Below are 14,337 nucleotides of genomic sequence, written 5' to 3'. Positions count from 1 at the left end.
GTGCTGAAAGAGCAATTGCACAGAAAATTCATCTAAGAAATATTGAGCACTTTTCAGGGAATTTTGTACCACTCCCATATCTGCATCCAAAGATGTGAGAAGAGTGTGTATTAGTCTTGTTGAGTCAGATACAATAGCCAGGGCTATTCAGAGAATGCGGCTCAAAGAACTGTTATAAAGATAGTTCCTTGGCATTCTGAAGGGGAAAGATGCCATCTGTAGCTCAGTATATCAGTGTGTATGTGCATTCATTTGACAGAAAGGAATCCCAGTTCAAACAGCACTGTTGGTATAGATACAGTAAGAATGGTACCTTCCTATCCAATATACACTTAACATTTTAAACAATATTGTATTCCTATACATACAATATTCATACCAATGGGCAAGTATAACTTCAAAATAATTGTTATTGATGAAATTTGTCCCAAAAACAGTGAATGAAACCCATCTGTAAGGTTTTAGAGCCAGGGTTTGGAAGTCAATCATAAGTCAACAGTCCTAATACTACCTTGCTTTTATTCTGGTCTTTGTAGCATATTGTCATTATTCAACTTAGATGAATAAGAGAAATTTAACATCTTTCTATTCTTTTTTAAAACTGTCCCCAAAGTGGTTGAGGTGAGTAGAAGGTGTGGCTCCAGCAATCCCAGAGGCCAGGACTAAAGAGGTGATGGAAGATTTCACTGTTGAATTAAAAACACTACTCAGAAATTCTCTGGTCTTTCCAGATGGACCATGTGATCTTTCCCTAAGGAGCATAATACAAGCTGACTCCGTGGAAAGGATGAGCAATGTCACAGAATTCATTCTGCTGGGCCTGACCCAGAATCCAGAACTGCAGAAATTCTTATTTGCTCTGTTTCTAATCACCTACTTGATCACACTGGCAGGTAACCTGCTCATCTCGGTCACCATCTTCATCAGCCCAGCCCTGGGTTCTCCCATGTACTTTTTCCTGTCCTACTTGTCCATTATAGATGGTTTCTACTCTTCTTCCATAGCACCCAAAATGATCTTTGACTTGATCTCTGACAAGAACACCATATCCTTCAATGGCTGCATGACTCAGCTCTTTGCTGAACATTTCTTTGCTGGAGCTGAGATCATCTTATTAATTGCCATGGCCTATGACTGCTATGTAGCCATCTGTAAGCCCTTGCATTACATGACCATCATGAGCAGACCTGTCTGTGCTTTCTTGGTGGGAATGGCTGTGATTTTAGGCTTTATTCACGGAGGGATCCAGGTTTTGTTCATGGTCCAGTTGCCATTCTGTGGCCCCAATGTCATTGACCATTTTATGTGTGATTTAATACCTCTCCTGGAGCTAGCCTGTACAGACACTCACACTTTGGGGCCCCTGATTGCTGCCAACAGCGGATCACTATGTCTGCTCATTTTTTCTATGCTGCTTGCCTCCTACATTGTTATTCTGCACTCTCTGAGGATCCAAAGCTCTGAAGGGCGTCGCAAAGCCCTGTCTACCTGTGCTTCTCATGTCACTGTTGTCATCTTATTCTTTGTACCTTGTTCATTCCTGTACCTGAGACCCCTGACCTCCTTTCCTGCTGACAAAGCTGTGACTGTGTTTTGTACCCTAGTAACTCCCATGTTGAACCCTTTAATCTACACCCTCAGAAATGCAGAAGTGAAAAATGTCATGAAGAAATTCTGGGGGAAATTAATGAAAACTGGTGATAAATGAATCTTGGGATTAGAGTATTTACACAAAAATATCTAGTGATACTTTAGAGAGATTTATTCCCCTTCTTAGTTGATTAAACTTGGGACAGTCAATTATCCTGTCTGGATCACTTTTTTTCAGCAGCATATATATTTTGGGCAGGTACAACATACCCATTAAGGGACAGTAGGCACAGTGCCTAGAGACTGCAATAATACTAGGAGCCCTTGAAATGGGTAATTTATTTTAAAAAAAGAAGAAAAATGAATATAATATAAATCCAACTTGGAGTACAGTCGTGATTATAGCAATGCATTCATAAAATATAATATTTAATATTTTTTATGGAGAAGGACTCATGAGAACAAAGTAGCAAGGGGCCACAAAAGTCACGATGTTGCTCTGATTGTGGGTATGAAACAGATTAGCAGCAATATTTTCAACACACTTTACACCCTGCACTACAGCTAGAATGAAGTTTTATTTAAAAGAAGAAAAGTATTAAATATGCAAAGAAGTACAGAAAACCAGGAAGTCATCAAGAAATACTTTCATCCAAATATACTTTTTATTATCTTCCCAAATTTGAGAGGTTAATATATGTTCCCACACCACAGGGGAAAAAAAACAAAAAATGAAACAAAAAAACCTCTTTACTTGTCACAATCCCAAGAAGAGAACACTTGCACATTTGATGCTTATTGAAAATGACATCACCATGATTCCCTGTAGTATAAAATTGTCTACAGAAAGAATTTGAGGCAGAATTGGCTGATACAAAAGAAATATAAGTGATCAAATCTGTAGAGTTAAGGTAGAAAATATCTATATGTTAAAGTTGTATTTTAGATGTGGACAAAGGAAGAGTCTGAACAGCTGGGGCAGGAAATTACCAGTGATGTAGGAACAAGTCTGTGTCACAAAACTGAACAACATTGACCACAGATCTGGATTACAGAAAAGAATTCATAACATGTGCATAATGAAGTTGTGGGAGATTTTTATAGATAGATACTTTGAAGCCAGAGATTAAGAGCTTTGGATCAAATACACTTGATTTCTCATCTTGTGTCCTGCACTAATTAGCCTTGTCAATGTAAGCATTGTGCTTCATCTCTCTACTGATTTTTTAAACTGTAAAATGGAAATAGCATTGCATACTCTCTTAAGTTGTAAGAATTAAATGATTTAGATTGAAAAAATGAATCAGCTAAAAATTAGTGAAATTGCTCACACATGGTTACACCCTTCAGAGATGTCACCAGCACAGAAAGTATGCCAGGGACAACAGTTACAGACAAGAGGAGCCCAAGAACATCACTACTAACCATCATTCACTAACCATGACCACGGGAGGAAAAACATGTGTGCCAGCCTCACTTCACTTCAAAATAAGTGATAACTGGTATATGTTTATGAGTAGGGGCAGCAGAGCGGTGAGTTACTATTCAGAAAGGAAACTAATGGGACCTGTGAGCAGATTCTCTGGACACTAAAAGCTAGCCCACCACCAACTCTCTAGTCTGGGATACAAATGCCCTTCAACATCTCTGCAGTAACAAATGGGGGAGCCCATTAGAGCAACTGTGAGATGCCTCAGCAGAACTTATTTCAAAAGCTCTCACTAATGATGGATCCCCTTCTGGTCCTCCAGAAGAAGGAAAAGGGAGAGCCCAGTGCCAGAGACCAACAGACCTATCTCTGTACAGAGCTTGGGATTCCTGAGGAAGAGCTCAGAAACTTGTCTTCAGAAGGTGATTTCACAACCAGGGATTCGAATATCATGTGATGCTGACATTTCTCATGTTCTCAGGACTTTATATCAGGTTAGATCTCACTCTCTATGAAGATCTTTTAAAAATAAATCTTTGCCAAAACAACTCAGACTCTTAACTAAGAGACAAACAAACAACTCTTAACTCTTAACTAAGAGAACAGACTCTTAACTAAGAGAACAAAGTGGTGGTTGCCAGAGGTAGTTGTGGGGAAAGAGCAAAACAGGTAAAGGGGATTAAAGGTACAAACTTCATTATAAAATAAGTCAAGGGGTTAAAAAAGTNACAAACAGACTCTTAACTAAGAGAACAAAGTGGTGGTTGCCAGAGGTAGTTGTGGGGAAAAGAGCAAAACAGGTAAAGGGGATTAAAGGTACAAACTTCATTATAAAATAAGTCAAGGGGTTAAAAAAGTATAGCATAAGGAATATAATCGATAATATTGTAATACCGTTGTATGGTGACAGAGGGTGGCTACACTTAACTTGGTGACCAATGAATAATGTATACAACTGTTGAATCACTATGTTGTACACCTGAAACTAACATGAAATTGTATGTCAATTACACTTCAATAAATTCTAAAAATAGATGCTTTCCTATAACTTCCTGAGTGACCATCTTCTAAATCTATCCAAGCAATAGTATGTGTAAAATATCAAGCTTTCCTTTAAAGATCTAGCTATGGTTCCCAAGAAAGTTGGGATGAAATATGATCATGTAAAAATAAGGATGAAGATGCTCATGGTGGTGATGATGACAGGAAATGTTTCTCGAGCACCTTTTGTGAAAAATGTCCTGACCTACTCACTCATTTGTACGTTTTGGAGGCAGTACATTTCCGTCCATATTACTTTCTTTAATGTAAGTTCAAACCTGGGGAACTTACCTCTGTTTAAAACATTTTGGGAATTATGGGAAACATTATGGGAAAACTCCCAATGGGATCGTGTGACAATCAATAAAACAATGCTAGTATAAATAATTGTGACAGCTTTCTTTGAGTGTTTACAGGTGCAAAGTACTTTGTAGTCACAATTTTTTGTTATTCAATTCATATTACAGCCCAATAACTCCAAGGATACTGATTTCCCCATTTCATGAATTAGGAAACAATGGGTTGGAGAGGTTAATTATATAACTCAAGATCAATTAGCTAAAATTTGCCTGAACCAGAATTCAAATCTAAGCCTGTCTGACCCAAAGCCTTTGCGCATTAACAAACCCACTTTGTAGCTGCTTACTATAACCACACAACAAACAAAAATTTTTACATTTCTCTCTAATCTTTAGAATTTTCTTCTTGAAACCCTTTCACCTTCATGGTTGTTTATTTTTTTTAATATTTTACTTATTTATTTGACAGAGAGAGAGGCAGTGAAAGAGGGAACACAAAAGGGGGAGTGAGAGAGGGAGAAGCAGGCTTCCTGCCAAATGGGGAGCCCAATGCGGGGCTCAATCCCAGAACACTGAGATCATGACCTGAGTCAAAGGCAGCGCGTAACATCTGAGCCACCCAGGTGCCCCTCACCTTCATGGTTTGAATGAATGTGTAGATAGACTTGCTTTCATAGAATGGCCAGGCTGAAAATGTACAAGTCGCAAAGAAGCAGCAAGTGACTAGTCAGTAATTTGTAACTCCATGAATATTTTGATTCCCACATAACAGGAAATTTCTTTGAAATTATTTTCTCCTCCATTGGCAATAGTTTGGACATAAAGTAAAGACCTGTGTTTTATATAAGAGTACTTTCTCCTGATAAATAAATAACAAATATTTTTGATATGATTATGTGCTCATCCTACAGTCGTCCATTAAAAAAGAAAGAAAAAAACTCTTCACTGGGGGAAGAAAGTTCAAGAGAGGTGAAAAACTATAAATTCAAGTAACTTGCTAGTAGCCATGTCACAATAAGCTGTGGAATAAAATTCTCCAGTGCAGTCCTTCTGTTTTTACTCCACAGCATGCTTTCAACAGTACTTAAAATTTGGAAGCTTATACTATTTCCATCCTTTCTTCTTCTGTTGCCCACTGGCAGGGAAGGGCACCAACATTCATCAGATGCCAACAACCTGTTAGAGGCTGTGCAATAGGCACAAGTCTGTCATAACTTCTGCTTCTCAGAACCAGGACTGATGTAGAAAATATGAACACTTAGCAAATCAATAAGATAAAAACAACCACATGAGATTGGAACAGCACTTCAGCAAAGAAGATACCCGATGGCCAGTAAACATCTAAAGGAGTAGGGCTCCCCTGTTTTATCATCTGAAAATTGGATATAGAACCACAACAAAATACTACTGCAATGCTTCTCCTAAATTAAAAGGATGGATGATACCAAGTGTTTATTGTCGATTCTGAGGAATGGTATCTCTCATATGCTGCTGGTGCAAATGTAAAAAGGTTTACCAAATATACACTGGATATAAATAAATGTGCCTATAACCTATAACCCAGAAACCGTATTCCTAGGTATAAACCCAAGAGAAATGTATGCAACTGTGCATGGGAAGATACATCACCAAGACTCTTAACAGAGCTATATGTAATACCATAAAACTGATAATTTTAACGTCAATAATTAATAGAATGGGTAAAAAATATTGGTATATTTATACAACAGACTAACAGAATGAAAATAAGTGAATGACAGGTGTCACAACAAGAATGAATCTCACAAATACAGTGGTGAGCCAAAGAACCCAGACACAATGATTGCATATATGACTGCATTATTTAAAATTTAAAAGAGGCCACCCTAGGGATGTGTACATAGGCGGTAAATGTATAAAAGCAAAGATGTTTTACCACAAAAGTCACNTACGAAGAAAAGCAAAGATGTTTTACCACAAAAGTCACCTTAGGTTTCACCTATAAGGGAAGAGAAACAGGTATGATTGGAAAGAGATATAAGGCAGGGCTAGAAGAGATCCTGGGAGGCCTAGAAATGTTCTACTTCTTGAACTGCTTTCTGGTTTTATAGATGTCCCACTTTATCAATCAAATAGTTTCTTTGTCTTGCCTTTTTAATTTTCTGATTATGATGTGTCTCAGGCGGATTTCTTTAAGTTCATCCAGTTTGAGATTTGCTGAGCTTACTGAACATGTAAGTTTATATATTTCACCAAATTTGGGAAGTTTTCATCCAATTATGTTTTTAAAATTCCTTTCTGAGCTACATTCCTTCTCCTCTTTTTTCTGAGACTCTAATAACATGAATGTTAGACATTTTGACATTGTCCTACAAGTCCCTGAGACTCTGTCCAGTTTTTGTAAATCATTTTTCTTTTTTCTCTATGGTTCAGACTGGATAAATTCGACTTATATATCATCAATTTTATCTTTCTTTTATATTCCTACTGTGCCACTGAGCCCAGCCAGTGAATTCTTTCTTTTGGCCACTGAAACTTTCAGTTCACAATTTTCAATTGCATTCTTTTCTATAATTTTTATTTCTTAGCTGACACTTTCTAACTTTCCATTTGTTTCAAGTGTGCCCACTTTACTGATAGGATCATGATTATAATGGTTCCTTTATAGTCTTTGTCTGAAAATTCCAATATCTGTGTCATTGCATCTGCTCATCATTGTTTTTTCCTTCCAGGTTGAGATTTCCTGCTGCTCTGTATATTGAGTAATGTTGGATTGTATCCTGGATATTTTGAATATTAGGTAAGGATACCTGATATTTTTAAAATTGAGAATGTTGCACTTTTAATTTTAGTAGACAAGTAACCTTGCTAGTTTCAGGTTGCAATTTCCAACCCATCTTCTGTGGGCTGTGATTCCAGAGTCAGTTCATTTAGCACATCCTTTGCAGTGCTCTTCACCTCTTGCCCATATGTATGCCACCCAGTGGCCAGTCTGGGACTTCAGTGGTGGTCTATTTTATAACCCCATTCTCAAAGACCTTGGCTACTGTTTGAGCTCAGATTCACACATTCATAGCTCTGAGGCAGGGAGCCCTGGAATTCATACACAACTTAATGGGATGACCCTCTTGAGTGCCCTCCTCTCTTTGATCTCCCTGGTTCTTTTTGGGTCTGGACACACGGCTTTAGTTTTCTTATTGTGCTGCACACTCCCCACAACTGAGTCTGTGTCAATGGCCAAGATTCAGGAGAACAAAGAATAAAAAGATTTGTCTCAGGCTCAGGAGATCACAGCTCCAATAGTCAAGATAAAAAATCTCCCTCCCTGAAAGTTTAAGGTACCTGTCTCACCACTATTGTTGCCCTTGTCACTGCTTCTCTGTGACAAGACTGACTGGGGTCTAGGACAGGAGAAAGAAGAAAAAGAGGGAGGAAGGGTAGGGGGAGGGAGAGAGAGAAGAGGGAGAGGAGGAAGGGCAGGAGGAGGACAACTACGAGAAAGGAAGAAGAAGGAGGAGGAGGAGGAGGGGAAAAGAGAAGAAAGAAGGAAGAAGAAGGAGGAGGAGGAGGAGGGAGAGGAGGAGGAAGAGGAGGAAAAAGGAAAAATGAAAGGCAGAGATTCACCCCTTCATTCTCTGGCCTACTTGTCAGACCAACACAAGAAATGTCCTCTTGGAGATCTTCCTCCATTACACAATACATATTTCCAGGTCTGGATGGCTTTTAAGTCCAGAACAAGTGATACAGAGGAGCAGGAAGAAGAAGAAGGAGAAAAAAAAAGCTAAACCTTCAAATCTGAACTCCTTCCAAATTGCCTACTATCATTCACTCTTCAAAGTGTTCAGATGGCTTCTGTGTGCATTCTCTCTAGAGATCATAGCTGCATCTCTGTGGGAGGAAGACGATAGACTGTGCTTACTCCATCATGTCTGCAACTGGAGCACTTCCCAATGTGGCATGTTTTGAAGTTGAGCTAAGAAGATTTGCCATGGATCAGCTATGAAATGAGGGGGGGAGGGAGGAGGAGAGATAGAGAAGAGTCAACATGACTCCAAGGTTTGGGGCTGAGCCAGAAGGAAAGTGAATGAAAGCCTGGGCTGGACAATCCTTGCTGGGAAAGGAATAGACATAAAGTTACCTCTCATCAGCTAATTCATACTACCGCATATAATGAGGCTGAGTTGGTGCCTCCTGTCTCTTATTCACAATTTTCAGTGGAACACTGTACGTGGTTTATACTGAGGGACAGATGAGATGAGTTTCACCTACAGCAAAGAACTAGAACATTACCAAAGCGAGGCAAGGAACAGGTGGGCCTACCCATCAGCTCAGGAGGCAGGGTACTTAAGCCTTGAGGAGTTACCTTTTGCATAAAAGGATGCTACACCCAAGAGACAGTGTTTCCATCCTGGACAGAACAGTTTTAAAACAGAAGTCAGAAGATAAGATTAGAAAAACAGACTTGACTAAATTAAGTTCTCTGCTCTTGGGTGAAAATGAGAGTTCATAGAAGCACAGTCCATTTTTGCAGAGCTATTTTCATGCCCATTATAAACATACATACACACAGTTTTACATCTTTTCAAACTTCTAAATACATGTATATTGTTATGTAGTTGAGTATAACACTTCTCCTCCAATCACTACTATTTTTCAACCTTAAGATATACAGATTAAAGTGCCAGACACAGGCCACTTGATGGAACACTGAGAAAACCACTTCTCCAATGGGCAGACCTCTAGGGATTGTGTGTCTAAACACTATGAGCACCATGGACCATCTACCTACTCCATGTGATGATGGAAAGATGCTGAAAATAGGGGAAACTTGGAAGAGGCTGAAGAAATTCAATGATAAGAACCTTAGCAAAGGCACTCTGAGTTGGGGTGTGTTGGATTGGGACACTGCCCCACTCTCATTGGGTGAGGGATAAAATAGCTACTAAAAGTTCCTAAATATGGCTTGCCAGAGCCTTATTATTTTAAATCATCTCCAGGACCCTAAAAGCTCACCATACTATTTTTCCACAGGGCTGACTATAAAAGGAGCTGTGTTAACACATCTTTGGGCATGATAGGGAAAGAAACAAAGGACTGATCTTGTGCCTTGGTAATTGGGCTACAATTGTACTTATCCCTAAATTGGCTACGTGAGATGCAGTTTTGATCCACCCTAAAATATCTTATGAATACATATTTTCAAATTTAATTTCAAAGATATTGTGTCTTGGGCACCAATATTAGCTTCCCTCCATACACATATGTTTAAACACACAATGATGTTCATTGGGTCAGGCAACACAAAAAAAATGTTATGAAATGTTGAAGATATAAAACTCTGGAATTGCATCATTGTTCATATCATTTTATCCTACTAACCCTATAATTACTTCTAGTGGAGTCATCAACTGCAAAGATTTCACAGGTTTGCATATTTGAAAGGATTTACAAGAACCCACAAAGCAAAGGAGAGAGGCAAGATAGCAGAAGAGTAGGGGACCTGATTTCATCTGGTCCCTTGAATTTAGCTGGATATCTATCAATCCATTCTGAACATACAGGAATTCAGCCTGAGATGTAAGAAAATATATCTGGAAATCTACAAGCAGAAAAATGACTGCTTTTTGCAAGGTAGGAGATGTAGAGTTGTGAATCTGTGGGGAAATATCAGTAGATAAATATAGGGGGGAGGGAGCCTCCATAAGCTGGCTACCAGAAAGTGATATAGCACCCGAGCACAAAATCAGAACCCTTAGAAATCTGCTCCAGTGAGAAAAATCCCTTTCTGATAGGGGTTCAGGGGATGAAAAGGTCAGAATTCTTGGTGGATCATTATGGTCTCAGGATCCCAGGGGACAGAAAGAACTGGGGTGCCTGAATTGATACAGTGCTCAAACGGTGGAGCGGGGAAACTGATTATGTTCAGCAAGCCCAGGAGGGTCTCTCAGCTCCAGTCACCATAAACCCTGAGCTGGGCCTGTAGAGAGACTGCTATTTGCCTGAGCACCCTGAAGAGGACTGGAACTGCAGGCTGTTTACCATCCCATGGGAGGGAGAAAACAGCTGTGCCCCAGAACTGGGCAATAGCACTCAAGGTAGGGAAAACCCCAGAAAAGACAGTAGGGTGGCATGCAGCCATGACCTGGTAGCAGCAGAGCAGGGTATGCGTGCAAGCCCACAACTGGCAGCCTCAAAGATACAAAGCAGAGTGACACTCGCAGGTCCCTGGGACTCCCCCAGGAGGACTGGAATGGGCGTGAACCGCAGGAGTTTGGGTAGTTTGGTCCACACAGAAGTGGAGACTCTTTGACCAGAAGGGTTTATTGAAGAAGGGGGACCTCGATCTTCCAGCTCTGGGCCAGAGATCCAGGTAGGGTCATTTTTGCTCTGACCCTCTGAAGAGGCACAGAAATCCACCAGGCAAAAAAAGCCATGTAGACAACCAGATTACATTGAGCCCCTCCTCCTGATAAGGGGTGGGGCAACTCCGCCCAGGCAAAGACACCTGAGAAGAGGCACAGCAGGCTCCCTCCCCAGAAGATAGACTGGAAGAACAGGTGAATGACAAGTTTATGGATCCCATGAGACTGTAAAACTCCAATACCAGGGGAAAATAGTACACTGAGCTCTAGGTGTTTCTTCAGTCTAAAATTTTCTGTTTTTCTTTCTTTTTTCTTTCTTTCTTTCTTTCTTTCTTTCTTTCTTTCTTTCTTTCATTCTTTCTTTCTTTCTCTTTCATTCATTCTTTCATTCTTTCTTTCTTTCTTTTTTACCTTTTTCCCCATTTCAACTAGATTCTTATTTTACCAACTTATGTTCTTAGGTCACTTTTTAACCTTTATTTTTTCATATATATATATAAATATTTTGTTTTCTTTGCAATTTTGGGTGTACTGTCTTCTAAAATACAGACCAAAATTCAATCAGCAACAAGGGGGCCAACCTGCTTTGTTCACCTGAGAGATTATAGTCTCTTCCCCCCCCACCCCACTTTTATTGTTTTGTTTCATTTTGGCTTTTTTACGATATGGTTATGAGTAAGATGTCAGAGATGGAATTCAGGATGGCAAATAAAAGTTAATAGCTAGGCTTGAAAAAGGCATACATGATAGTACTGAATATATAAGGGCAGAAATGAGATCTAATCAGGCCAAACTAAAAAATGGTATGAATGAGATGCAGTCTAAATTGGTTGATCTAACAGCTAGGGTAAATGAGGCAGAAGAAAGAATAAGAGATCCAGAGGACAAGTTGTTGGAAAGGACGGAAGGTGAGGAAAAGACAGAAAGACAACAGTCCGTGAAGAAAGGCTTTGATGATGCCTTGAAACAAACCAATATCAGAATTATTGAGATCCCTGAGGGGCTGGAGAGACAGAGAGAGAGAGAGATAAAGCTAGAAGGTATATTTGGGCAAATCATAGCTGAGAACTTCCCTAATCTGGGAAAGGAAAAAAGCATTCATGCCCAAGAGAGAGAGGACCCCTTCCAAAATCAATAAAAAAAGATAAACAACCCAACATATAGTACTGAAGCTTGCAAATCTTCCAGAAAAAGAAGCTATCCTGAGACAACGAGGAAGAGGAGGTTCATTATGTATGGAGGGAGGAACATCAGAATAACATCAGACCTATCCACAGACACCTGGCAGGCAAAAAGGGCTGCCAAGATAGATTAAGGATACTAAATAAGAACATGCAGCCAAGAATACTTCATCCAGCAAGGCTGTTTCAGAATGGAAGGGGAGATAGCAACAGCAAAGGGGAGACAACAAAGCCCTATCATGAAGCTTTCCAATTCATCTTAACAAACCCTCACCATAAACTATAGCCAGACACACGTGTTTAACCAAAGCTCAACTGCATTTCTAAAACCGACCTCTAATGATGGTTGTGGGTACCAAGTGGGAGTAAGCAAAAGACTGTGGCTGAGGCTTCCAGCAAAGATTCCAACAGGACCAATTACTAATCCTCTGAGGACTTAAGAGGTCAATGCATCAGCAAATCCTGCACTTTGTGAAAGTCTACTTAAATATTTCTCTACAATCTATGAAGAAAGAATTACAGGACATTTAACTAAATGACAGAGGCAGAGCATATACCAACAAGCTTAAGATTCATGTGGGAGATACTGCTTTCAAGCTTAGCGGGTTAAAAGGAGGAATAAAAAGAATTCTCTTCACGGCACTCTTGGACCTGTTGGGAAATATAAATTTGGCAGGATTTGAAAAAGAATATATCCAAGTGGATGTACTTCTACATGTTATAGTTCCATGTACTAACTTTCTGATGAAATTTTTTCTTTGTTCCTATTATTTTTACTTTAGATTAAATATGCTTTGGATCTCTGAAAAATATACGTATTTTGAAGATGTGTTTATACTTTCATAGGAGGCCAAGAAAGTGAGTAGAAATTAAATCCTAGAGTATTGAAGTTTCCTAATTAAAACAGCTCATTTTCTGGGTAAGTTCATACTGATCATGGGAACCAAAATAAACTAAATTGACCAAGGCTGGGAGAGCTGTCTGAGGGAGAATTGCAGTATCCCACTTGTTAGTTCACAAACTATATTTGCAGCTGTAGGGCTATGCTCTTAGTGGGAAAAAAAAAAATGTGTGCAATCTAAAAACAGTGGAATCCACGACCAACTAGATCCAGGTCAGTAATAACTAAATCTTTTTCCACAAATTATAAACAGATTAACTTAATTTTCCAAAGTTATTTTCACAGAGTAGTTTTTATAGCTAGATTCTGTGAACTGAANAATGTGTGCAATCTAAAAACAGTGGAATCCACGACCAAATAGATCCAGGTCAGTAATAACTAAATCTTTTTCCACAAATTTTAAACAGATTAACTTAATTTTCCAAAGTTATTTTCACAGAGTAGTTTTTATAGCTAGATTCTGTGAACTGAAGGTAAACTTTTTCTCTAAAAATGAATTTGAACACAATGACATAAAAATATCAGTTGAAAATGTGATCTGTAATGATACCACAGAAGATGCTGTTGAGAACTACTAAAGTCACTTTTTAAAAATTATGGTTAACATGTATGCAGAAATAGATTGCTTTGGTAGGTTTCTATATGTGATTATTACAAATTTGTTCCCCTTCTCATGACTTCCATGTTGCCATACTGAGGTCAGAATTTGTGTATTAAATCTATTAAGGATAATGAAGCACATAGTTGTGACCTATATCAGCCATGGGTAAAAAAGAAACAACTGAAGAGACTGAGCTTTCTGGAAAACAAAAGATACTTTCCTAAACTTAACTGAAGATGAAAGGTCATGATGCTGAAATCTGTGTTTAGAAACTTTTGAGGAAAATTATGTCATTGTGTTTTTTAGCAGGGATAGGGAAAGGAGAAAGTGAGGGGGAGAAGGAATAAGATATCCTATCATAATGTGTGACGTGTACTTACTATTGAAAATCCATGTACGGATCATTCGAAAAAGAATATATTCTTGTATATATTCATTTTTTCCACCAAATAGCAATGAAAACTCCAAGCAATGAAAACTAGGTAGCCATTTGCATGTCAATGAAAACTTACTTGATTAAACTTAGTTTCAAAAGAAAAACTTATCTNAAATAGCAATGAAAACTCCAAGCAATGAAAACTAGGTAGCCATTTGCATGTCAATGAAAACTTACTTGATTAAACTTAGTTTCAAAAGAAAAACTTATCTTAGATAACATTTCTGTCTCAACAATTAGATATTCAGGGAAACTCCATGTCTCACTTAATTCCATTTACAAAATATGACTAGGATTATAAATCTATTTCAGAGCATCACTCTGTATGTGATAAAGACTAATTGCACAGAAAATTCATTTAAGAAATATTGAGGAGTTTTCAGGGAATTTTGGACCACTTACATATCTGCATCCAAAGATGTGAGAAGAGTGAGTGTGTATTAGTCATGTTGAGTCAGACACAACATCCAGGGCTGTTCAGTGAATGTGCCTCAAAGAACTGTTATAAATAGAGTTCC

General features: G+C 38.7%; 1 protein-coding gene across 1 annotated transcript; it reads left to right on the top strand.

Annotated features, from left to right (window-relative positions):
- Positions 1-784: 784 nt before the first annotated feature.
- On the top strand, positions 785-1,708 carry LOC117796790 (olfactory receptor 4C45-like). The gene has a single exon (XM_034646283.1). It carries the CDS (start codon positions 788-790, stop codon positions 1,706-1,708), a length of 921 nt encoding a protein of 306 aa, XP_034502174.1. The 5' UTR covers positions 785-787.
- Positions 1,709-14,337: the final 12,629 nt, after the last annotated feature.

The sequence above is a fragment of the Ailuropoda melanoleuca genome, chromosome 16 (assembly GCF_002007445.2).
Source record: "Ailuropoda melanoleuca isolate Jingjing chromosome 16, ASM200744v2, whole genome shotgun sequence".
Lineage (NCBI taxonomy): Eukaryota > Metazoa > Chordata > Mammalia > Carnivora > Ursidae > Ailuropoda > Ailuropoda melanoleuca.
Note: the sequence above shows the minus strand (reverse complement) of the source record. Positions and strands in the feature narration are given on the sequence as shown.

Bases quoted from the DNA above. Each gene is read 5' to 3' on its own strand.
- LOC117796790 (XM_034646283.1), top strand. From the start codon at position 788: ATGAGCAATGTCACAGAATTCATTCTGCTGGGCCTGACCCAGAATCCA.